Genomic DNA, 24,240 nt, shown 5'->3' with positions numbered 1-24,240 from the left:
TAAGAAATCAAAACGAACAACAAAACCTTGGAAAACAGTGTGGAATGGGAGTTACTAAAAGCTGCAGGCAGGGGAATGAGAGTTTAAGAGTATATACAAAATGGGACAAGGGAGGGAGACAAATTATAAGAGACTCATAATCTCAGGAAACAGACAGGGTTGCTGGGGGGTGAGGGGAAGGGGTGGGGTGGTGGGGTATTGGACCCTGGGAAGGGTATGTGTTCTGGTGAGTGCTGTGAATTGTGTAAGACTGATGATTCACAGACCTGCACCCGTGAAGCAAATAATACATTACATGTTAATAAAATAAAATAAAAATAAATAAATAAATAAGTAAACACACAATACCTTAAAAAAAAAAAGTACATACTTATCAATAGTAGATAAATAAGTCCTGGGGATTTGATACACACTGTAGGAATTAGGCAACAAAACTGTATTATAAACACTGAACTTGCTAAAAGACCAAAATAAGAAGCAGGAGAAGCAGCAGAAACCGCTGCTTTTTTGCTTCCCATCCTTTATCTGCGTGTTCTCACTTTACTGCACTGCCCAGTACCATCAAGGACCATGTTCTGGCCCTGCCAGAAAAACATCCTTGTCTTCTTTCTGACTTTTTTTTGATTGATTGATTGACTTTAAGTAATCTCTACACCCAAGGAGGGGCTTGAACTCACACCCGGAGATCTAGATTGCATATCCCACTTACTAGGCAATTCTCCTTCTGATTTTTAAAAGTCTAAGAAGATTCGGATTTTCGTCTAGTATTTCGTCTAGTTTTCGTCTAGTATTTGAAGGCAGCCATTAGAAATTTGCTCTTGAGAAGGAAGGCTGGATGGAGGAGAGCGAGACAGGAGGCAGAAGGATGGATCCCCTAGAAATCCTTGAAGCTGAAGCCGGGCAGGCAAGTGTAGCAGAGAGAGGTGGGGATAGAACTGATGGGATTCTGGGACAGATTACATTCCTGAGTGAGGATCCAAAATTGAAGCCCTATTTGGGGGTTGGCTGCCCCCAAACAGGGCTGGAAGAGATGGTGATGCTCTTCACTGAGGGGAGCTTAGGGGAGAAGCAGATTTGGGGAAGGAAGCTGGGTTCCACTTCTGACGCGTTCGCCCACTTGGGGCTGTGGAACATCCAGTGAGGGGTCTACCAGACGTGTGACCAGAAGTATATAGAACCAAGGGCAATGGTCTGGGAGAGGACAAAGATTTAGGGTTCTAGGCTTAACAACTCCAAGCGGTATTAGTGAATTTCACAAAGCGCCGGGCACACAGGGGTCAGCCACTAGTAGAACTGCCAGGATTACGCTCACAGCGGTGGGAGTTCAAACCAGGGATGGACAGACATCCTAGGGCCAGCCCAGAAGCCAAGGGGGCTGAGGCAGGAGCCCTGGGCGACACCAGAACCGGAGGGTCTGAGGACGCCGAGGAGAGACAGCAGGAAGGGCGCACTGGGGAAGCCTAGGGGAGAAGGACCGAGAAGGGAGTGACTGCAGAGTTTATCGGGGAGTGAACGCGCCCTCTCGCGAATGGCCAAGCTTTACCCGGGCTTGCCTCTGGAGAGCCCGGGCTAGCACACTGTGACGCACGCACCTCCCCTCCCACCGCCCTGGGGTCCAGTAGTCTCCAACCCCGCGGCGCTCAACAGCGGCCACGCCCCCGGCCCGCCCCGCCCCCGGCCCCGCGGAGCGCCGGCGCGGAAACGGCTACGCCCCCATCCCCGCCCACAGCTGCTCCGGCCCCGCCCCTGCCGCGGGGCGCACCCCGCGGAGCACCGGAGCCCGAACTGACCCAAGGTTCGCCCCCTCGCTTCGCGCGCGCCCGACTGGCCTGGACAGGGAGCGGCCCGCTCAGTCTTCACGGCCGGCGTCGGGACGGCGCGAGGCCGCGCTCGGGGACCTCAGCGCCTGGCGGCCGCCGCCGTCACCACCAAGGTTCCAACCGCGCTCCCGCGGCCGCGGCGGGGCGGGGCGAGGCAGGGGCGGGGCCCGGGGGACGGCGGGCGGGGCGGTGTCACGTGGGTAAACACGCTGCACGTGGAGCAGAGCCTGAGCGCTGTGGGCGGTGCGGGCTGCCGGCTGGCTCCGCGGGGCCAGCAGTCTGCCGCGCGCGGCGGGTGCCGGTCCTGGAGGCCGCGGCTTGGAAGGGCCGCGCGAGCTAGGCTGAGGTGCAGGTCCCCCCATTCTGCTCCTGGGCGGCACTGAGGTCGGGCTTAGCCGCGCCAGGCCCTGCCCCCTAAAGGACGTAGCAAACCTGTGATAGCCAGATGGGGTGGGCACGGTCCCATCTCACAGATGGAAGAAGCGGCACCGGAGCGCCTAAGAAACTTTTCCAAAGCCACGAGGCCAGAAAGTGGTGCGCCCTAGGTCCTGAGCCTCCTGGCTCCTTCGTGCGTCTTGTGAGGTCTTGTTCCTCACGTCCTGTTCCCACCCGAGGAGTTGGGAGTTGGCAGGGACACTCGGGGAAGGCCTAAGGTTCCCCGTTTGTGCAGCAGGGTAGCAGCGGTGCCCGCCTCCACCGGAGGCTCAGAAGCCGCGTTCGCCAAATGGGGGCGGTAGCTTCCGCCCAAGCGTGGGGGGGGGGTGGATCTTGTGGGGGAGGGTTCTGGCCCAGCGTCGCCGCAAGACCCTTCTTCTGGGACCCACCTGTTTCTTCAGGGAGCTGGGGGTCGTCAGCGACCCTTGCATTGGGCAGCGTCCAAGACACTCGTGGGCTCATTCCCGGAGCCGCCTCCTACCCTGGCCGCCCGTTCTCTTCTCTCCTCCTCTTCCTCCTCCCCTTCCTCTCCATCCTTCCCCTCCTGCGCCCGCCCCGCGCGACCCCGAGGCGCCGCATCAGCACTGGGCCGCCGCCTGGAGTCAGGACTGGCGGAGGCCTGGGAGGGGTGGACAGAGTGTTCAGGATTCAGAGGAGAGCGTGTCCTGGCCCAAAGGCGGATCTACCTCGCTCTACGGGCAGTACCCAGCGCTCTGGCAAGTGCACGCGCGACTCGGGCTCCCTAGGTCCGGTGGTCCCTGAGGGAGTACTGGGGCCTCCCTCAGGGTTGGGACCCTGGGTTGGCTTTGGGGGTTCACCTAAGCTGGTTAATAGGATTAACCAACCCCAGGCTTCTTATGCAGTATAGACACCTGAAACAGCCCCCTACCTCCTTCCATTTGACCTTGGGCGAGAGGCTGAACCTGAACCGTCCTGTCTCAATTTCTTATTCTCTAAAACGGGGTGGTGGGAGACTTAAGTGACTAAATAAAACCTTGGGGACAGTGCTATGCACGCCGTGGTGCGCACCCATACTCTGGCTGGGAACTGTGTTTTCCTGCTGCTGGAATCCAAGCCCAACCCCTGTTCTTTCCTCAAGATCTGTTTCGTGGAAGGCTCCTGGCAAGCACCTTCGAACAGTGACTTGCCCTGATGCATTCGCTGACAGGTCAAGACAGTGACACAGGCCTGTGTGGTGCCCCAGCAGCTGAACCCTCCTTGTTGCCTCCTTCCTACTCACCTACCTACTGACCAGCCTCAGCTTGTCTCCCTCTGATAATGCCGCTTCCTCTGCCCCACCCCCATGGGAAGACCAGAGGTCTAGCATGTTTGGCCACACCCGTTCTGAGCCTCCCTGAACTGCAGTGTGAAGCTGGATAGGGCACCTTTATTCTACTGAAGAGGGAAAGTCTAACCACAATGGTTTTCTGGGTAGCAAACAGGCTTTGTGCATGAGAGGCCCAGGACTGGGGCTTTGGCTAGTGAGGACCCTCCGGATCTCTGTCTTTTTCCTCCTGGCTAAACTAGGGGATCACAGGTGTTGGTTTAAGGAAGGAAATAGAAAACAGGGAGACCTAGGAAAAGCCAGAGGGAAAATTGGGGGAGGGAGCGGAAGGTAGACCTCAGTGGGGTGTTGCTGCCACCCCTGAGGCAGGGTGTTGGGGCAGGCATCCTTATATGAGTGTCTGGAACCTTCCCTGCATGCTGGGCTGGCACAGGCCGTGGCCACACACCTGCAGCAAAAAGGATCCTGAAGTGGGATTTTTGCAGCAGCTTCAGATCTTTGCTGTTTCAGAGGGTTTCTGGTGTTTGTTTCTGTATTTGCTGCTTTCTCAGAACAGTATCCCTTTGCTTCCTCCATGGAGTCAGGTAGTTGGGATGGGACTGACTCCAACCCTGCCCCAGGGCCTGGCTACAGCCCACATTTGGCCAGTCAGAGCACTGCCTCCCTCTGGCCACAGTGATGAGAGAAAATATGGTCACGTGACCCATGCTGGACCAATGAGTGTCATCCTCAGGACTCTGGCTAGAGGTTCTGGGAAGGAGGTGCTTGCTGGTAGGAATATTACCCTGGAGATAATGGCAGGTGCCATCTGGAGGAGGAGCTCAACACAGAACAAAGCAGAGCTAAGCAAGGGAGAGAGACAGATTCCTGATGATAGCATATGAACACCCAGATCCAGCCATTCCTGAAGCTATGTGTGCCCCTGGGCTATCTAGTTAAAAGTAGCCGTGAATTCCTTGTTTCTCCTGTTTGAATTGTGTTTCACTTGCAGCTAAACATCTTTATGTCATCTGGCCATCTCATTTCTTGATGAGAAGGCTGAGACTTGGGGGCTCCAGGCCACATGGCTTATCAGAGGTTGATCTGAGCTACAGTTATCTGGAGAGTGTCTCTGGCAGGAGGCTCCTGCCTCCTACAATCTCTCTCAGTCTCCTACTCTGGCCTTCCTGACCAGTGAATCTGTAGCCTCCCAGCCCACAGAGAGTCTTGACTGAATATTCTCTGGCCAGTGCTCCCTGAGTGTGTCTTGTCCATAACCGTACCTCAGGGCCAGCCATAGAAGCTTTGGGCAAACACTGGGGGAGAGAATTAATGAGTCATCAAAACCCCTGTGCCTATTTGGGGTTTGGAGGAGTTCAGAAAATCAGGAACTCCCAGAGTTTCCTCTCTTCACTCTGCCCCCTGCCCTGGGCATGCATGACATCCCCTTGTCCCTCTTTCACTGATGACTTTACCCGAGTCCTTGCTCTAGTCCCTCAGTTCTTCCTTGGACCATCTTGTGGACGGCCGTATGGCCCGTCTTGGGCAGTGGAGTGAGGGATGGGCTTTCACTCTAATTTCCTTGCCCCATACCCCTTTGCACCACTCCAAAGGCTCAGGAACCCCAGAATTGTATCCAGGAACACCCCCGGAGTGGCCATGGCTGCTCCCCCTACTCCTCATCACTCCAGAAGGGGCGAGCGAGAATACACAGGAGGAGAGGGCTTGTTGCCGGGCCACAGGCTGTGCGCCTCCCGAAATGTGCCACGGCACATCTACCCAGAGAAAAAGGGAGGCCTGGAATCGCAAGCTTTGTTATTTTTACTTTTCGGTGTGAGGGGCCATCTGTGCAGGTTTGAGCTTGTCTGGAGGAATGAGGATTTGCAGATGAAATTCAAATGTAGGATTACTTTGCAGGCTGTCACGCTGAGACTTTCTGCCCAAGCTGGGGTGGCCGTGATAAGACTTCCAGCAGCAGAGTGTGCCAGGGTCCAGCACCTGTTCAAGATGAGCGAGTAAGTGGGGCCCTCTACCAGGGCATCATCAGCCCCCATGGTGACAATGGGTTTTCTCAGCACTGGTGCCACCAAGGCTGCCCGGAGGGGCCTGGTGCACTGGCTGAACACACTGGTCCCCGTCGCCTGCCAGGAGGCCATCCGGAGGTTAGGAAGCCAGGTGGAGGAGGAGATGGGCAATGCCAGCGTGAAGAGTTGCCTGTTCCTCCCAAACAACCTCCATGAACTTGCAGCAGCACACCCACCCTCTACTATGCCCACGGCCCCCATCGTCAGCTGTAGGACACCATAATTCCCCTGCATGGAAACCAGAACTTTGCCATCCAAGCGGCAGGGGGAGCTGGCCACTTGGGCCCCCGCTCTAGGACCTTCCCACAAACCAGGGCTATGGTGGGGAAGGGTGGGCAGGAGGGTCATCCCAACCCCATTCTAGAAGCTCTTTCTGAGCCATTGCAGCCGAGAGTCCTCACACGGGGCTCTCATTTTAGCTCCCGGCTGCTCACAGGTCGTGCACCAGCCCACCTCTCCTGCGAGGGAAGTTAATCTCCACACAGCAGCCTAAGTGCCAGGTAAGCATATTTGTCTGTTTAATTTGTGATAGGAAACATTGTTTCTGCGCTAGATGCTTTCCTCGGACCTGTCCGGAGAGGACCGTGAGGTTCAGCACTTCTCCACTTGGAAACTTCGATGCCATTCGAGACCACTCCTCCCAGGCTTGGGGGAGCGGGGGAGGTGGTGACAGACAGGGGCAAATGCTCTGGGGCCCTTTCAATCATCTCTGTGTTCCAGCACACACACCCTTGCCCAATTTATGCCAAATAGTGAAATGCAATACCAGTAGCCGGGGATTGCGGGAAGAAAGCAATCTATAACCTCTATTTTTTGTTCTTCAAAAAGAACCCTTGGGTGAGGAATGTGATTCGAGGTGCACCAAGAAGGGTTCTTGGCCCTGAGATGCTACTCCAAACATGCACACTCCTACCCACCCAGCCACCCACGTCAGCAAGGGTACCTGTCCACTGGATTATGGCAAAGCAGGAGGCTGGCAGGGCCTGGGGACAGGACAAATGGCCACTGCCAGTGCCGTTACCATTGCCCCGGTACCAAAAGGACAGGGGGAGGGGCCCAGAGGAGAGCTTCCTGGGTCCTGCTGGGCTCCAGACTCACTCTGGGCCTGACTTGCTGGGGCAAACAGACCTTTTTTTTTTTTTTTTTTTAGACACAGAAACAAAAGGATGAAATCATTAGCATCAATTGGGCACATTCAGTGAAGATTAGTGACATGCCATTGTTAGGAGGATAAAAGAAATATAATTAATAAAACCCGCCCAGCCCGCCTTTTGTGCTCCCATGAATTCTTTATTGGCACCTGCATCTATCTCGTCCACAGACGAGCCCTCTCCTTCCACTGCCCTGGACGTCGCTAAAATGAACGGTGCAGAAAATCACTCCCGGGATCTGAAAACTCATCTTTTTCTGCTGCAATGTGTCTTCTGGTGCCTCCGTGCTCTCCCTCCCAGGGCAGAAGTAGAAAGAGCATTTTGTAGCCTGACAGCACAGGTTCTATTCAAGGAAGAACAAAGCTGGACCCCAGCTGCCCCCACCCCCACCCTCGGGGACCCTGTCCAGGGCCACCCTGCACAGCCAGGCCCCTTTCAGGCACCAGCCTTTGGGTGGGGGTGGGAGCATTTTCTGGAAGCAGCCCCAGAATCACACTTATCCCCTGTCTGGCCTTGACATGCCTGAGATGGGCCGAGTGTCAGAGGTCACCCTGAGGGTCATCAGGCCTCCTGGAGGACCTGGGGGAGGTGGGGCAGCCCTCTGCCCCTGGCCAGCTTCCGGCCCACCTGCTTGCCAGCCTGTCCTCTGCCCTGTGCGCTGTCGCCCTCGTCCCCCACCCACCCTTGATGTCAAGAGAAATGAAACCTCCTTTGCATGACAGGAAGCAGGGAAGTTCCCTGAAGTGTACTGCAAACCTAAAAACACCCCAACCCCGGCTTTCATCACCACCTGGAAGACCAGCCTTTGAAGAGAAACAGAAACCCACTCTTAACCCCTGAGAGCCTGGGCTTCCACTGAGAGAACATGCTGTGGCCTCCCACTCACTGGTCCCTTGAGGGGTCTGAAGCCCAAAATGGGTCAGTGATGAGCCGGAAGCCCCACAGCATCGCGCGGGGAGCCGAGACTCTCCCGGAAGTCCAGGAATCTGAAACTCCAACGCCTGTGGGAGGCAGACAGGTAAAGATGTCTTTGGACACCACAATGCTGATCGTGAACATGCTCAAATAGTCTGGTCTCTCTGTCACTTTCCTTGAACCTTTCTGCTCTCTTTCTTTGTACTCTTTGCTTGCTTTTCACAGTTCGGGGCACAAGCATTTGTCTTCTCTGGGAGGTCGGCAGCGTGTGGATGAGAATCAGAGGCAGGGACTCCCGAGCCAGGGGCAGGGGGCCGTGGGCACTCTGACGGTCTGCACATTATGGGCCTTGCCGGCCAGGCTGTCAGAGCCTGGGGGGTGGGCACAAGCCTATGTGAGCTCTCCCACCTTTCACACATCGGCTCAAATGTTTCAAAACCTCTTAGCAGCCCAAACACAGAGCTCCCCACGGCGGCAGCAGCCCCGCAGCCCAGATGGGCAGCCTCTTCTTCTCCCCCCGAGAGCCCCAGGGACCCTGAACAGAGTCGGGGAGGGATGGAAGACACCGAAGTTCAGGGGGAGGGCTTCAGACCGAGTCATCATCTCACACGATGACGGATTGCTCGTTGCTCCTCTACAACAAGGTAATCACTTGGTTAGCTTGGCAAGAGGGACACAACGAACCATCTGGAGGACTCAGAGAATGGCTTTGCCTCTCTGCTCTCTGTGTGATGATGCACTGGAGTCCGGGCTTTTGTGTGTCACTCCACTCTTGTGACCCTTCCAGGAACTGGAATTCAATGGTGTGGGGCTCCTTTGCCCAGAAGAAACACTAGAACAGCAGCAGCATCTCTGTTCGGGTCTTGCTTCTTGCTTCTCAGTTTGCATGTGGTCTTTGCCAAGTGGAAGATAGCATGTATTCTTCTGGGCATGGAAGAGTAAGAAATTTAATGAAAACGACTACATATCTAAAAACCAATCCATCTCCCTGCTCATCCAGGGAGTGAATATTTAATAAGCGCCTATCATGTGCCAGGCCCTGAAATGATGTGCTAAGCAATGAAATCAATTGCCAAGCAATCACTGAAAAAGAAAAATGGGAGGGGGTGGGTGTGTATGGGTATGTGCGTTTTTAAGCAACTTAAGAGATATAATTAGATGAAACAGCTCTGTATAAAACCCAGCAAATGTTTTGTCCATGCATATGTTCGTGTCTGCATAGAAAAGGTTCTGGAGCCACAAACCCTATTTTAACATACAAACTGTTAAGGATGGCACCTCAGGGATTTTTACTTTCTCTGTTGTACATGTCCATAGAAGTCTAATTTATCATATCACACATGTTCTGCATCCACAATCAGAGAAAAGCCAAGGAACTTAAATAATAGCAATTTTCACAGGATGAAAAGATGGCCTTCGCAAGTCCTGGAGCCACCGCGGGAAGGCAGGCTCTCTCCTGCTCCCTGGCTGGGAGGATTGATCGGCATAATTTGGGGAATTAGCTGACCACACCTAGTAAAGCCACAGGAGCACACGCCCTTTGACGTGGTGGTTTTCAGGTCTGGGGACATGCCCAGGAGAAACCCACACACATGGCCCACGCGTGTGCGAGATGTTCATGGCAGCGTCGTCGGTGACGGTGACGGCATTGCTGACCTACTCATGGGCTGGCCTGGGAGGAACTTTATACCTCGTGGGACAGTCACAGAAGAGAAAACTTGACCACAGTTAAAAATAAATAAATCCAACCCTCTATATGTTCACGCAGGTAAATGTTGAAAATAACTTTGAAAGAGAATAGGAAGTGGTATTATTATTTTTTTTTAAATATTCATTTATTTGACAGAGAGAGATCACAAGTAGACAGAGAGGCAGGCAGAGGGGGAGGGGGAAGCAGGCTCCCTGCTGAGCAGAGAGCCTGATGCGGGGGGGCTCCATCCCAGGACCCTGAGATTATGACCTGAGCCAAAGACAGAGGCTTAACCCACTGAGCCACCCAGGTGCCCCAGGAAGTGGTATTATTATAGGTAAGGATGGATGCCACTCTTGCCGATTTTTAAAACACCCAGAGAGGTGTTTTTCTAAGTCTATTGCTTATGGAGCCAAATATAAAAGATAAAAGTCTAAAAATATGTGTGGGAATCATTCACACTGATCCCGGGGTGATTATTTCCTCTGAGGAGGAAAGACAATGGAACAGGGGAGGGAGACAAGGGGGCCCTTTGGTGGCATCCTTAATGTTGTAGTCCTTTAAAAAAAAAGTGATGAGAAATTGGGGATGGGTCTTCATGTAAGTTACTGTATTGCTTTCTGCACTTAAACGTGTTTGCCTGTCTGATGCGTGGGAGCTGATCTCACTGATGACTTGGGAATTGAGTGGTTTTCCTATGTGTATTGTGTATCGCTAGTTTCCATTGTATTAACAACGGGAAGTGGTGTAAGCAGTTTCTCTGGAGGATGCAAAGTTTCCCTAGAAGATGCAAAGTGCATTGCTAGGAGGAGATGCGCAGGTGGAGGAACCCTTCAGAGGGGAGGTTCTGGGGACAGCAGTGTGGGACAGGCGAGGCTGGTCTCCTATGGGAGCTGAGGGTCTAAGCGCCTGTGGATGAGCAGACAGGCCGAGATGCAGGTGCAGAAGTCACTGTGGCCTGGAAGGACAGGTGGGGTAGTCACAGAGGCAGGGCCATTTAGAAATCACTGATGCATGAAGCACACGGTCCTTTTCCCAGGACGCTAAGAGGCAGAACTCTGGGCTTGTTTCTTCAACTTCTGCCTCCAGACGCAGGTCTGAGCCCATCACCGTCCCCTTCACAAATACCAGCTCCCTGCTGCCAGGGACACTGGGCCCATGTGCAGCCTGACGTGTAAAAGCCCATTATGACGTGGCCTCTGTCACCTGCATTGCCTCATCTCCTATTTCCTCTACTGAGTCATGACCGTGACTCCTCTTTACTGCTGCAGACACAGCAGCACCCTCTCAAACAGACACACCGGCTCTGCTCCAGGCCCTTCCCATGCCCCCGTGCTCCTTCCCGGCTCCAGACAGGCTCACCTGAGCTCTAGGATTGCATCCCGTGTGCTTTCATCTCTAGGACTGGTGGTGCCCAGTGCACAGCAGGGGCTCAGGACTGAGGCCACCTCACATACCACAATGAGGAAGCCAGCATCAGACCAGAACTGACTGCAGTCAGATGCTACGTGAGTTTGGGAATTGGCATTGATCAGGAAAAATGATTTAAGAGACAGGCGGGGGGTTAGGGTGTAAAGGGAGTCGTTATTCAATACAGGACAGCATTGGCCTCCCGTCTGAGGCTCCTGGGAAATGGTACCTGGTAAGCCTGTGAAACTGAGCACATCAGCGTCTTCGGGAGTTAAATTTGGAATTGGGATGAGGTAGGGAAAAGTCTATGCTCATTGAATACAAAATGCAATTGTCTGTCAGTGCGGGAACTGAAGTATCTGCAGCAAATTATATTTAAGACTCTATTGTCACAGGCAGATTAGCTAATGCTTGATTTTAAGTATAGGCTTCTAATGCTATTACTCCTGGTTCGCTCTGCCTGGCAGGTAACCTTGTGGAACAAATGACTGCATTGCTTGAATAACATATTTGATCAAACAGGACAATTCTTTCAAAAATTGAGTTCTCTGTGGCAATTTGAGACCTGTAATCAGCAAATTAGATGATTACAGCAGGGATAAAAATAGTCTTCTAACAATGTCCAAGGTATAAATGTGATTTGAATTTCAAAATGTTGAACATGTGGTAGGGAAATGCACGGTTGGGTAAATATGACTAGACATTATCAGATTTGATTTCTCTTTCCAACCCTGCTCTGAGCTAGAGCCTAATTTTGCCCGAATAAACGCCAATCTCGTTTGCATCTGAGTTAGAGGCTAGAAGTCTATCTTGCTCTGTGCTCCAAATCTTAAAGGGCTCACCAGCTTTACTTATCTGCCTTTAGGAACTTCAAGTCCCTGTGAACCTCAACATCATTTATCCACTTGGTGTGAAATCCTTGCAGTAAGAAGGTGAGTTCCATGAGGAGAAGATGGCATTGGAAGGCCTTGCATACCCACTACCTGAAGACCATGGTTTTCTTTCTTCCGCACGGGGGACAGAGACACCAGAGCAACTCTGGGGAGGTCTAGCGAGTGAACTGTGAGCTAGGGCGTGACATGAGGATGTGGTTTGCTCTGCCACAATCCAATCAGCCCTTATGGTTGGTCAATAAGTTACTCTCTTAGCTTCTCCTCTAGCACAAGGAAGTCAGACTAAGGGACCACGTCACCACCTCCTCTGGGTCCTCCTGCTCACCACCTCTGCCTCAGAGTATTTACTCATCCAAGGTGGACCAGAGCTGGCATTTTCCCCTCCGATGTCTTGTTTGGCATCCCCTGGCCTCTGCTGGGTTTAGCTGAATGGCAAAACAAAAATGATTTGGCAAATGAGTATGCAGAGCCAACCAGCGAGGCAGCAAAGTTGGTGTCGACTACTAGAAAGGGAGGAGCTCCTTAGAGCTGGGAAACTTGGATGTTACTTACTAGTGGCTCTTAGTGTTTCTGGCAAAGTCACAGAAAATATGGGTTCCTATGAATTTCACTTTCCCACCTAGGATCCACCCGGGACACATCCTTCATTAGAGCTGCCTGTGGTTAACACTGCTATTTGATAAAAACAAAAAGCACCGAGGTCCAGAAATGCAGAACTCTTGAATTTGCATATAAGGCATTTGCATTTCAGCACGTGGGCTAGACTGGCCATGAAGTAGTGTTTGCCTCAAAGGTGTGTTCAGACCAGTGTTACCTCACCGGTCAAGCCCTAAGACTTATCCATAGCTTTGAAAATAGTAATGTTTCTGGTGCCCAAAAATGCATAGAAAATGCCAAATGTGAATTAACCACTTTTAGGATTTTTCCAACAAGTCACTTATGAATGATCGCTGTTAAAAATCCACTGCTTTTTAAGCTGGGAGCATCTCTGCCTGAGATGAAGAAACAATTAGCTCGGAGTACCATTTGACTACCAGCACATGTAAATTTATAATGCATTCATTCAGAATGCTGTATTAAAACGTGCCAGAACTATAGCGTCACAACAGGAAGGAGTAGGGTCTCTCTCCAACTTCATATAAATAGGATACAGATTTTTAAATGGCTGTTTTTCCACTTCTGACAGGGTTTTGCAAAGTGAGATAAAATACCAAGTTAAAAATAAGTGGGTTTGTTTGCTCATTTGCCCTTCCTTTTTCTGAACCCATTCACCAAAGCATTGCAAGGAAGTGAGACACACAAGACCACCACGATGAGGGACACCTGGGTGGCTCAGTTGTTAAGCACCTATGGTCAGCTCAGCTCATGATCCCAGGGTCCTGGGATCCAGGCCTGCATTGGGCTGGCTCCCTGCTTAGCAGGAAGCCTGCTTCTTCCTGTCCCACCCCCTCTGCTTGTGTTCCCTCTCCTGCTGTGCCTCTGTCATATAAATAATTAAAATCTTAAAGAAAAAAAAAAAAAAAGACCACCACGATGAGAATGCTCCACAAAATGTGGGGTGACCTCTACATGTTAGGCCTTAAAATGGGCAGGGACTTCCTCCATTAGCATGGCACTTGGGGACTCCATCAACGGTCAGGGAACAGACTGTGCACTTGAGCTCTATTATCACTTTATTATACATTTTCTTTCTCAAAGTATAGTTTTAGGCTATGACATTTTGTTACCAAGCTCTACCAATGAAAGCTCTTCAGGTTAAGATGTGGGTAAGGATGAAAAGGGTGTGGAGGAACACTTACTAGAGATGCTTTATGACCTCTGGCGTGTCGTAGCGCAGACACCATCCCTAAGAATCCTCTTGCAGACTCGAGTTCCCCAGTCCTGCCACAGCCAGCCCGTGAGCCCCACCTGAGCAGCCGCTGTGCAGGGCTGGGACAATGTGGGAGAAATGCCAAATCGAGGCATTTGTGGCTATCCCTAATGCTCACTTCCGAAGTCTTCTTTTAAATATATTTGCTTGAAAGGTGGGAGCTTTAAGAGGTATGAAGCGAAAAAGGAGAACTTGATACAGCCACACTCAAAGAAGACTTCTAACTCAAATGATCACACAGAGCTCATAAAACCAGCTGTCTCAAAGACAGTGTTATCTTTATTAAAAAAACGGATAGACGTAGCAGCACTTACAAAATAACAGTTCATAAAAGGCATTGTACATTGTCAACTGATAGTGTGAAAAGGGCAGGCCCCCAGCACAGTTGGTTGTGGGCTCCACATCACAATGCTCACAACCACCTGTTCCCCTCAACGCGACACAGCCCAGCACACCCGAGAGGAGCCCTCGGCAACGTGGCACTCCGCGACTTCAAGCCTTTGTTCCGTGTGTGAACAGTCAATCAAGTCAAGTATCACCCTCCTTAGCAGCATCTGGAGCACTCATTGGTGTTCTGGAGGTGGCTGGTGTACTTGACCCACTTATTTCAAAAACTCTAAGCATTCAATAAAAAACACTTGTCCCTGTCCAATGCCATCCACAGAAACACTTCGGTTGCAGAAGAGACATGCTCTTCCATTTAAATATCTGTAAAAGCTAACGCACGCCTCCGCGCCGGTGCGCAGCCAAGAACCTGGGGCGGGCGCTTCCGCACGACTGTCTTGGGTGGAGGAGGCTGGTGTGCTCACGCGGTCCCCTGCTCACTGCTCTGCTTCTTACTGCTCTGTGGGGGGGTGAGGACCCCAGTGGGGAGGGGAGAAATCCTATTTTGTTCAGACAATATGGCTTTCTTTGCTTGGGCTTTGTCCTGGTAAAAATAAAAGCGAGAAATGGTAAAAATGGAAGAGTGCATCCTTTAGGCTTCGTGTCCTGTGTGCTCCTCTCTGCGGAGGGGAGGGCAACAGAACAGCAGAGAACAATCTGAAGTCGCTGGTCTGCGGTGCTATCTAGACATCACATCTATTAAACACAGTTTTTCTTTCTCAAAGGAATTAGAGGAATTGGAGGCTTTCGAGGATAGCTGGAGGCTGCCCAAAGAGGAGTGGAGAAGCTGCTCAGGTGGTTTCAGGAGTTTATCTGGGGAACAAAGAACGCGACTCACCAGCAAATCCAAGCTGTTTATATGGGTCTGGATGTTGTGTGCATCTTCAGCAGGAACTCCCCTGAAGTGCTTAAGCTTGGAACTTCCTGTCTCCCTTATAACCATGGCAAATGGAACCATCCACTTGACACACTTCTCTATATCACACCACTGATACCCTGCAACCAAAGTAAATGTTAGGCTCCGTCGATTTGTAAGTTCAATACTTCTTGTGAGTGAACTGGAAAGCCAACATACCTGAAACCTTTTGCATCAATTCCGATGAGGAGAAATGATACAAGGCAGAAGCAGCAAGTACGCCGTAGGGAAATTCTAAGCAGCCAACATCCAGGACACAAAGATCTAAAAGCTGCGGAGCAGAAAAGAACACTGAAGCAGGCAGCCAGCCCCTATCCCGAGTTCCTCCGTCTCCTGGTGGGGTAGGAACCCCCAGAGGTAACAAAGCCACTCACCTCTGCAATCTGTATGAAGATGTGCTGGGGATACTGAGGCAGGAGCACTTCATATAAGTCATTTAGATACGCAACCTGCATATACACATTCAGCCAGGACACAATGGTCAGGGGACTTAAGTGCCACTTAAGGGCCTAGGGGAAAACAGAGAGAAAGGTCAGATCAATGGTTGAGGGGGGCAGAAAAATAAACATTTCTGCTCCCTTTGGGCCTCTAAAGGAGTTCAAAATCCAGCCACACTCCATGCCACAATGTGTCCAGCTGGAGAACACCTAGTCAGAGGCACTTCCACTGAACGTAGAAAAGATATTATGTATGCATTTAAAGAAAAGGACTGAAAAATCAACTTGTAACCTACCTTCATAATGATTAATTCCATGCTAAGAATTTCCTCTCCTGAACAAGCCCCATCTGTAACGTAAGCAAACTGGTGCAGCTTTGGAGGGTAGATTTCCTAGAAGGAAATAAAAGGGAGAAATGACTAGCAAATTTCTCTAATAGTTTCAGTTTACAGTATACATCCACATTCACTGTTTTTAGTATACAAGCATAGAAAGAGAGAGGGAACATCATGGATTAAATACAGGAGCTACTCCACTGGTCAAAAAGTTCAATTTTTTGGCTTCAAGTAACTACATTCCCCTAAGCATTTTACATACTCACTACTTCCCTCACTTCTTGGTTAATTTCTAGCCCTTTCTGCATGTATCTTCACTTTAGATGACCTCAAATTAGAAAAATGTAGACAAACAGTTGGCCTCTTCCAGTAATCTCGGGGGATCTCAAGAAACAGTATGTGTTACATAACAAATATTTGAAAATAATTTACCTCAAGTTTGGCAGCAATAAATAAAGATGAAATCCCAATAAGCTGTAAAAGTGTTTTTACAATATTTTGTTGTGTTGCCATATACCGATCAAAGAAATCCTGGGCCAAGTAAAATGTCTCCCTGTGAAGTTTATAGACTTCGCACACCTGAAAAAAATATTTATTACATTTTAGAATAGTTACTTGAGGAAAAAAGAAAGACAAAAAAACTTGTCATGAGTTTTGGTGAAGGACAATACAACCAAATCAAGAGAGAGAACTTTGTTTTTCTGAAAGGACTGTTACCTGGCTTGTCCCTAAGTACAAGGACAGTACAAAGCTGGGACTCAGAAAGATTTAAGTGTTCTTAAGTGTAATAGTAAGAGCAAACGTGCATAGGCTGGTAAAGCAGCATTTTCATGGAAAAACCGTGAATGATAATCTCTAACTCTAAAATTAGGATCCTCACAGGATTGCTGAGAGATTGGGTAAAATGGTGCACATGGGCGAGCTGAAGAGGAAAGGACCACGGAAATAGTAGACCTCCACTCATCACCACAATCTATCATGTCTGATTATGCATATAGACCTGCCATTCCTACACAGGCCTTCTCATGTGTGAGTGCAATTTATGGGGTTAAAAAGTAGAAAAAGCACGGGAGAAACAACAGAACATTGAGAGAAAATTCCATCAATCACTAAAGAGTATTTCTAAAGTCCAGGTTGAGGCATATTTGAAGTCTGTTTTTATAAAGTAATACTATTATGATCTGATCAGAAGTGAAACTAGAGCTTCTGTCCTCTCAGGAACAAACTCTCCAACCTGTCACCCAGCTCACAATTAGGCACATGGCGTGAGCACTGCCTTTCCCATATGCACGCAGACTTTCTGGCTGGGCTCAGGGCTGAGAAACAGCATCACTGCAGACAAGCCTACAGTCTCATTCCACTGAAGACAAAAAGGTTACCATTCTTTTCTATCCTTTCAATGGTATTATATGACTTTTTTGATTTACTTTCAGAGAGAAACCTTCCCTAACATATTTAGCATCACCTGCATTATACAAAATAGAAGTTCTCCATCACAACATCTTATGAGGTGAAGCTGACAGTAAAGTATACTACATCTAATGTTTCGAGGCATGTCTTCTAGAAGATTTAAGAATCTTCATTCTAGAAGATTCTAGAATGTCTCCAAGGGCCCAGAAGGGCTATGTGACATTAGTGGGACTGCAGTGGGCAACGGCAAGGCCAAGAACTCAGTACAGAAAATGTAAACGTTTTCAGAGACCAATAAAGAAAAGCAAATCAAGGATGTTAAAAACAACTATCTTTTCTTGCCTACGATTTCTAATCCCTATAAACTCTGAAAGGAAAGTACTGGTAGAAAATGTGACAGATGAGAAAACCAAGATTCTAAGTTCAGTGACTTGCCTGACCAAGAAGGATATGTGGTGAGGCGGCAGCAAGGGATCAGATTCTAGGCTGAGCGTAAGAGGGGGCCGCATACCCCTCGATTATAGGCTTTCCAAAGAGTACACAGCAGAGTTTGTTTTTAGGGAATAGACACTTAGCTTCCCCATGTCCTTCTTCATAAATATGATATCTTCAACATTACAAAGAGAGCCCATTTCTCATCACCCAAGGCTTCCAGGTGTCCAGGAAGCACCCCTTCATCGAGGCACCACTGAGTTACCCACACTGCCTCTCAGAGGGAGGTGCAGGCCCACACAGTATCATTTTTTATGTTTAACAATTACCCATCACAATTTGTAATACTCGTTCTTTTGATCAATTGTTGCAGAGAAGTCTGACAGTGCGACCAATAAAAGATTTGAACAATATATTCTGTTAGGATGATATTCTGTGGGGAAGGAGAAATGGATTCCAAGGTGTTAAAAAGGAACAATGCAAGCTTTCTAGCTGTTAAAGATTAAGCCTGCTCATATATTTTTAAAATTTATGATAGTGGCTATCGAATAGCTGTTATCTGCATTCCACTGGATAGTTTAAAAAGCAATTTAATTAACAAAGACCAAATATCAATATTTATAGTTAAGTGGAAAATAGAACTTTGGTAATTATTTGAACTTTGGAGAAAAAAACTAGAGGCCAACTTAAAAATATCTTCATGGTAAAGAGACTTCAGAAATTCTTCTAAGGAAGCATGCAAGCAAAATGGCAAAATACATACCACAGCTTCAGAGACACAGAATGTGTCAAGGGGATCAAACACAGGAAGGATCATAATAGCATAGAAGATTCTAGAAGTGGTCAATGCTTCCAGTCAGCAGGAAGACTCAAGCTCACCTCCATTAACCAATCCAGAAGAATTGCTCGCATCTTAGGCTGCAAGAGAGGGTGCCGCTGCATAAAGTGCTTATCCCTTAAGTATGTCTTCTCCTTGTTTAGCATAATTTTCCACACCTCGTCTCTATTTGCCCAGCTACAAAATACAAAAGAAGTGAAAGACGAAAGGTAGGTGTCAGTATGTGTCCACACTAACTTGGTGAGATTGTGCACAAGGAGTAAAAGATCTGGAAGGCACATGGTATGTGACTCACTTCAATATAGGCAGTGGTGAGGCTCTGGAGGGCATGAAACTCTGCAGTCCACACGTGGAACTTGGGGATGCTGGCTCACCCTCTTCCTTGTCAGGTGTGGGAATGAAGGAGCAGGGGTTTTCACACACAGAATTATCGTTCCATGGCTGTAAAAGAAAAAAGACATTTCTAAATATTTGATATGAACCAGCTATTTTTACACCCACTGATTTGTAGAACAGCCAGTAAAACAGAAAATGTCTTCATACTGAGAGCAATCCCCAGGCCTAAATACATGTTCTGTACTAAATTCAGATGACGATGGAACATGAAGTAAAAGCCACAGTAATGCCTCCAAGCTTTCATTTCACTTGTCATTGGCTTAGGAGTCTATGCAGTAAACATCTAAGACAACTAGAAGGTCAGTAGCATTTTGTCCTCCACGTTGTCACCCTCGTGTTTGTACCGGAGCAGTAAGATGGACCCAAGAGGGGTCAAGACAAAATGCAAACAGCTCTTATATTACAAAAAATGACACTACCACCACCAATACAAATCCATCTGCAGCTCAGTGAGATACTAGGCATAACTTCTAAGGTATGCTGTGGGATTGCTTGGTCACAATTGAAGACTTGTTTTTTTTAACAAGTACAACTAATCTACTAAAATTTCTTAAAAGTGAAAGGATTTCCAGTAAAAGTATTTACATAAGCACTCCACATTCACAGACCTAAAAGATCAAAATGTAAACTGATTGCCATCTATATTTAAAGTCTCCCCATCTTAAAAACCCATCAAATGTGACATCTTTTGGTTCTAAGACTAGCCTAATATATTACATAATTGGGACCTTTTGTTTTCCTTAACTCAAAACAAAACAAAAAGAATATCTGCCTAGTTAAAACCAAATCCAAGAATGGTTATAGGCTATACCAAGAAGTCTGTGGAGATAGAAGCCAGATACCCCTGAAGACCTTTGAATCCTTTCCCAAAAGTCTTGCACAGAAGGATTCAAATAACTGATAAGTGAATAAACCATCGTTAAAAACCCAAATATGCTTTTCCTTGAAAAATTCCAGATAGTTAATTTTATTCAATTTTCAATATTTGGAGAATACTAAGGTCATTTTGCCTTTTAGAAAAGTGTCTTTTTAAAGCTACTCTGTTTATCATCCTACTCAGAAAAGAAGCCTATGATGGATTTTTTTGAATTAGATGAGTGATTCTGGTGACAATGTGGCAGATAAATCCTGCCAGTATGGAAACCCTGTGGAAGTCTGAGACTCTTGGCACTTTTTTTTTTTTTAAAGCAGACAGCTTATTAAAGTTGCCTAGAGAAGAAAAGGAACAATGGGGCAACTAGAAATGAGCATGGAGACATGGGCTCCAGGTGCTGTCTGGAGAATAGGGTAGAGCAAGGCTCTCATGACACACCGGTCACTTTCAGAGGCAGCCAGAGCACTTTCAGTATGCTGAGAAGAGCAAAGCAGGATAAAGTTCTTCTCCACCCAGGGTGCGAAGAATTGGGCATGCAAATTAACCATGACAACTCCTGCCAACAGCTGTTCCAGAAGGGCAACCTCTCCTTCCAGCTCTAGTATCATGTGCTGGTAGCATTTCCTTGACGCAGAAAGGGTCACATAACTGCTTCAAGTTGTTCTTCATTCAAGAATGAATTCTAGCTGTGAAGGCAGGAGCTGGGTGCCACCCTCCGCAGCCAGATGGCTGAAAGAGCTGAAAGCAGTTTTGAGGAGAAAATGGCAGCAGTTTCCAACTCGGAGTTCACAGACAAACTGGATGACCCACAAGCAGACATGTGGTTCAGAAAGTTTTAGGACCCAGGGGGTGAAGCACAATTTGAAGTCTCTGTCCTTTCTCTTGAGCAGATACTGGGTTTTAAAGAAGCCCAAATCCATCTGACTTTAAGAAGGAAAAGGGTAAGAGTAAGATACCAATTTCGACTATTTCTAACCACCCCAACTCTTTATGTCATTTTTAATTAATAGGATGACCTATGCAAAATCAGGGGCTAAGAAGTAACAACAAAAAAAGGCCAGGATTCACTTCAGTAAAAAAGGTGGGTCTCATGCAAAAAGTTAAACAACAGAACAAATTATGTTGAATGGATTTTAGATAAAAGGGTAGTCTTATTGGTAAGAAAGGCCTAAAGAAAGAATTCAAGGTTCTCTGTGGTCCTAATGAAGCAGTTATAAGGATTTAGGATAAAGCCCACAGGTAGCTCAAGGGTGTTGTACTGGGTTGAATTATAACTCCTCTGAGAAATTTCTGTGTAATTAATAGGCAAGAAGGTTGTGTTACCCCAAAAATCTAGGTTTATGAATCTACACAGAGAAATAACAAGACAACAACTACCCCCATAAGTAGATGGGACAATTTTCAAGCTATCTGCTCTATGAAATGTGCAGAAACCTGTTGTTGTTAATCTCGGAACAACCATGAAAATTCCTTCTAATTAGTGGGAAATGATACGGCTATTCATATACCAGAGCGATCAACTAACTGTCCACAGTTTAGGGATAGGACCACAGCCCCATTTTAGGCACCTGAGCACTGCGCGGATCCTCCTGGAGAACAGAAACTACTCTGCAACTCTAAGAAGTCAATATGGATGCCTTTGTTTCATTTTCACTTGGAAATTTCAATTCAGAAACAGTTGGCAAAATAATCTTGAGTTTCACAAAGCAGAGATCCATTTTTATCATGTCCCACACAAATCACCCTGCTTAAAGTTTGTTCTTTATTTTTTTAAAGAAGAGGAAAAGGAAAGAAAGTGTTGTCTTATATCCTTCCCTTAAGTGAAATATTTCTTCATCTAATGAGAAGGAAATCATCAACCCCTTGTTCAATATTCAGTGGACCTCCCCAGAAATGCTATTTACTAAGGTCTATGTACAATGACAACTGTTACTGCAAACCCACTGCCTTAAAGCCCCTCACTCTTCCAGAACCAACTGCTATGGCTGTTGCTCACTGCCCAACAAAGTGATGTGCCGCCCATCGTTAACCTAGTTGGGACCATTGCCCTCAAGCTCAAATTCTCCTCCTGCTCAGCTCAGCTTTTCTCTGTGATAGGGTCAGAAGGCCTGACCCACTAGTTTGGAGATAGGCTGCTTCCCCTATTAGAGCCGTAACTACCGTCTCCAGCCATTTCTGGAAGTACAGAGATAACACAAGCTTTCTCTGTTAGAACTTCTGATATTGTAATGATATCATGAGCATGCGGGAAATTTGGCAGTAACTCCATTCCACAGCGACAAGAGAAATGGACTAGTCGGTTAAAAAACTGGGTTGAGACACATGTATCGTCACAAAGAATATTCCACTAATACTCTGGCTGAGGCCAGGTCAAGCCCCAGCCAGCAGAAGTCACTGTAGGTTAACTGCTGGATGGGCTCAGAACCCCCAGAGCAGGATTCTAAAGGGGGTGACCTAAAGGGAGTGGGAGGTCCTTAAGCACCATGACATGATGGAAAAATAGAAGAATAGAGAGGGAGAATTCGTGGTTGCTTGCAAACACACACAAACCCTCATCATCACAGTTACCCAGAGATCTCTGTGTTAGGAGCCCTCCCCCACAGTTCAACAGCCCAGAAACAGGGTTCTAGGATGGACTCCGCCCCTGGATTGCACAGGACTCTGGGTTACTTTCTTCCTCTGAGTCTGGGTTTCCTCAAGGGCAAAAGGAGAGAACTGAGTTATTTGATGTCCATTCTGGTGTTTTCAGACATCAAAGATGTCTCAAAGGTGCTGGTGAGGAACCCAAGACCTTTCTGGAATCCCATGGCTGGCGGAGGTCAGTGCCACTAATGGGTACAGAGCTCAGCCATATGTACTGTGGTCATAGGTACAGAACAAGCCTTCAGCAGGAGGCAAGGGGGCTTAAGATTCAATCTAACCCACAAAGAGCAGGAGGCCCTCCACCTAGGCCCAATCAGCAAGTGTACCTACCTGACTGCCGCACTGACTTCTCACCGTCCTGTCCATTTTTGCAATCTCTTCATCTGGATCCTGCAAAAACTAAAATAAAGCAAACCCACCCCCAGGGAAACACACCAAACAGTTCAAAGACAAAAACAGAAAGAGAGAAGAAAGAAAAAGTTGGTTAGGTTGTGGGCACCACTTCTCCCAAATGCACTCCCATTAACCCCCTACAATAAACATGTGGCAGAGCCCAGTCTGGTTCTCAGGTAAGATTTTGGGGGGGGGGGGTCCTCCTCCCCCACCTGTCTCCTTTGTACTCACAACAGCCACATTTGCCTTCCTTTTCCTGGAACGAACAGAGACATCAGTGCCACTTTCCTCCTTCATGGTGTCCCGTTCCTTTGCATCCCTGCAAAGTCAGGGTGGCACAGAGGTCAGGGTGAGTTCTCCCCAAATCTGGGTTCACCCTTCCCCCACGACTGAACACCCTTCCTGTCCCCACCGCGATAGGGCCACTCACCTCTCCCTCCTCTCCCTCGGCATGGCTTGGGGCGTGGGATCAGGTCTCAGGCCTTGAGGGTACAAAACGGGCAGTGGGGTGAAGACGACCGGCGGTAGGGGGCCAGGGCCGGCCAGCCCACCCCGGGCACCCCTCCCCCTCCCGCGCGGGCGGCGGCGGCGGGAGCCTCCCGGGCCGGTCAGGAAAATGGCCGATGGGCCCCGGTGGCCTGTCACCCGCGGCGCCGCCAACAGTCTGCGATGCCGGGTCCGAACCCGGGGTTGGGGGGTACCCAGACGGCCCCCCAAATCCCCGCCGGCCCACCGCCTCCCTTGCGGCCCGGGCTGCCTCAGTCTCCCCCTCAACACCTCCTCCTAGTCCGTCTCTGAGCCACCCTACCGGGGCACCCCGCGCTGACGCCTCAGGGACCCGGTGACCCGGCCTCGCCCCACCCCCACCCCGGCCCGGCCTGGCCCTACCCGGGAGCTGTGGGAGTCCTCGCTGCCGCGCCGTCCCGCAGCTCGCAACAGGGCCCTTACCCGAAGCCGTCTCCGCGGCAGGCAGGCGGCACGAGCCGAGGCCGGAGGCAGGAGGCCGAGGCGAGCGGGAAGCCGGGAGGCGGGAGGCAGCGGCGGGCAGAGCGCGCGGCGGTGGCGGGATCCGCGCCTGCCCCCTACACCGCGCTGGCGGCCGAGCCGGCTGCTCCTGCGCCCGGCTAAGAGCGGGACATTTAAAAATCCCTGCGCGCGGAACCGGCCCCCGGCCCGCCCTCGCACCCTCCCGCCACCCTCCGCCCCGCCCCGACCGGCTCCGAGCCCCTCAGCGGCAGCTCTTGGGCCGGGGCCCGCCCAACTACAGCTTTCAGGACCGCCCCGGCCGCCGCGCAAGCCAGCCCAGGCGCTCCGGACCGCCTGGGGGGCGGAGCCTTCGCGGGGCGGAGCCTTATCGGGGGCGGGGCTAAGTGACAGGGCCTGCGCGCTGGAGGGGCGGGGCTGGGGCCGTGGCGGGGCCTGCGCGGCGCGAGCTGCGGCGCCGCGCGGAGCCGGACGCGGGAGGCCGGCTGGCGCGCGCGGTGGAGGGCGGGGCCGCGCCGGGCTGGCAGAACGCGGGGGAGGTCTGGCGCGAGCGCCGCGGAGGGGCGGGCGGAGGGGCTCTGTGGGCGGAGTCGAGCGGCGCCGGGGAGCCAGAAGGCCGCGTGGCCGGCGCGGGTGGAATGTAAACACCGCAGACGGCGAGAGTTC

The 24,240-nt window shown here is 49.8% G+C and overlaps 1 protein-coding gene and 2 long non-coding RNA genes across 8 annotated transcripts in view; 1 reads left to right on the top strand and 2 right to left on the bottom strand.

The window, feature by feature from the left end:
• The window catches only part of LOC131818274 (uncharacterized), a 47,721-nt gene extending 45,849 nt beyond the window's left edge, over nucleotides 1-1,872 (bottom strand). Inside the window, exon 1 of the long non-coding RNA XR_009348761.1 lies at nucleotides 1,791-1,872. This is a non-coding gene — a long non-coding RNA (uncharacterized LOC131818274). The remainder of the gene's footprint in view (nucleotides 1-1,790) is intronic.
• LOC131818273 (uncharacterized) lies at nucleotides 1,672-14,944 on the top strand. Of its 5 annotated transcripts, XR_009348757.1 has the most exons (9): nucleotides 1,805-1,933; nucleotides 5,437-5,534; nucleotides 6,023-6,103; nucleotides 6,925-7,094; nucleotides 7,477-7,772; nucleotides 9,229-9,437; nucleotides 10,762-10,867; nucleotides 11,635-11,701; nucleotides 14,642-14,944. It is a non-coding gene; the product is annotated as an uncharacterized LOC131818273 (long non-coding RNA). The 5 variants fall into 5 exon arrangements; XR_009348758.1 differs by lacking the exons at nucleotides 1,805-1,933; nucleotides 9,229-9,437 and adding an exon at nucleotides 1,672-1,795; XR_009348756.1 differs by lacking the exon at nucleotides 9,229-9,437.
• Nucleotides 13,780-23,779, bottom strand: CCNE1 (cyclin E1). Of its 2 annotated transcripts, XM_059152574.1 has the most exons (12): nucleotides 23,539-23,774; nucleotides 23,021-23,072; nucleotides 22,822-22,909; nucleotides 22,528-22,596; nucleotides 18,580-18,725; nucleotides 18,326-18,461; nucleotides 16,037-16,183; nucleotides 15,566-15,661; nucleotides 15,207-15,341; nucleotides 14,992-15,103; nucleotides 14,755-14,912; nucleotides 13,780-14,460 (listed from the first exon to the last, which is right to left on the bottom strand). In XM_059152574.1, exons 2-12 carry the CDS (start codon nucleotides 23,041-23,043, stop codon nucleotides 14,338-14,340), a joined length of 1,233 nt encoding a protein of 410 aa, XP_059008557.1. In that variant the 5' UTR covers nucleotides 23,044-23,072; nucleotides 23,539-23,774; the 3' UTR covers nucleotides 13,780-14,337. The 2 variants fall into 2 exon arrangements, with proteins under 2 accessions (XP_059008557.1, XP_059008556.1); XM_059152573.1 differs by lacking the exon at nucleotides 13,780-14,460 and having other exon boundaries at nucleotides 14,500-14,912; nucleotides 23,539-23,779.
• Nucleotides 23,780-24,240: the final 461 nt, after the last annotated feature.

This window comes from Mustela lutreola, chromosome 16, assembly GCF_030435805.1.
Source record: "Mustela lutreola isolate mMusLut2 chromosome 16, mMusLut2.pri, whole genome shotgun sequence".
NCBI classification, from domain to species: Eukaryota; Metazoa; Chordata; class Mammalia; order Carnivora; family Mustelidae; genus Mustela; species Mustela lutreola.
The sequence above is the reverse complement of the archived record's forward strand: the minus strand, read 5'-3'. Positions and strand labels throughout refer to the sequence as shown.

Bases quoted from the DNA above. Each gene is read 5' to 3' on its own strand.
- CCNE1 (XM_059152573.1), bottom strand. From the start codon at position 23,043: ATGCCGAGGGAGAGGAGGGAGAG. The intron at 18,462-18,579 runs GTGAGTCACATA...TGTATTTTGTAG, and splicing joins TCACCACTGCCTATATTGAA to CTGGGCAAATAGAGACGAGG. The intron at 15,104-15,206 runs GTGAGTGGCTTT...TCTGCTCCGCAG, and splicing joins TCTTCATACAGATTGCAGAG to CTTTTAGATCTTTGTGTCCT.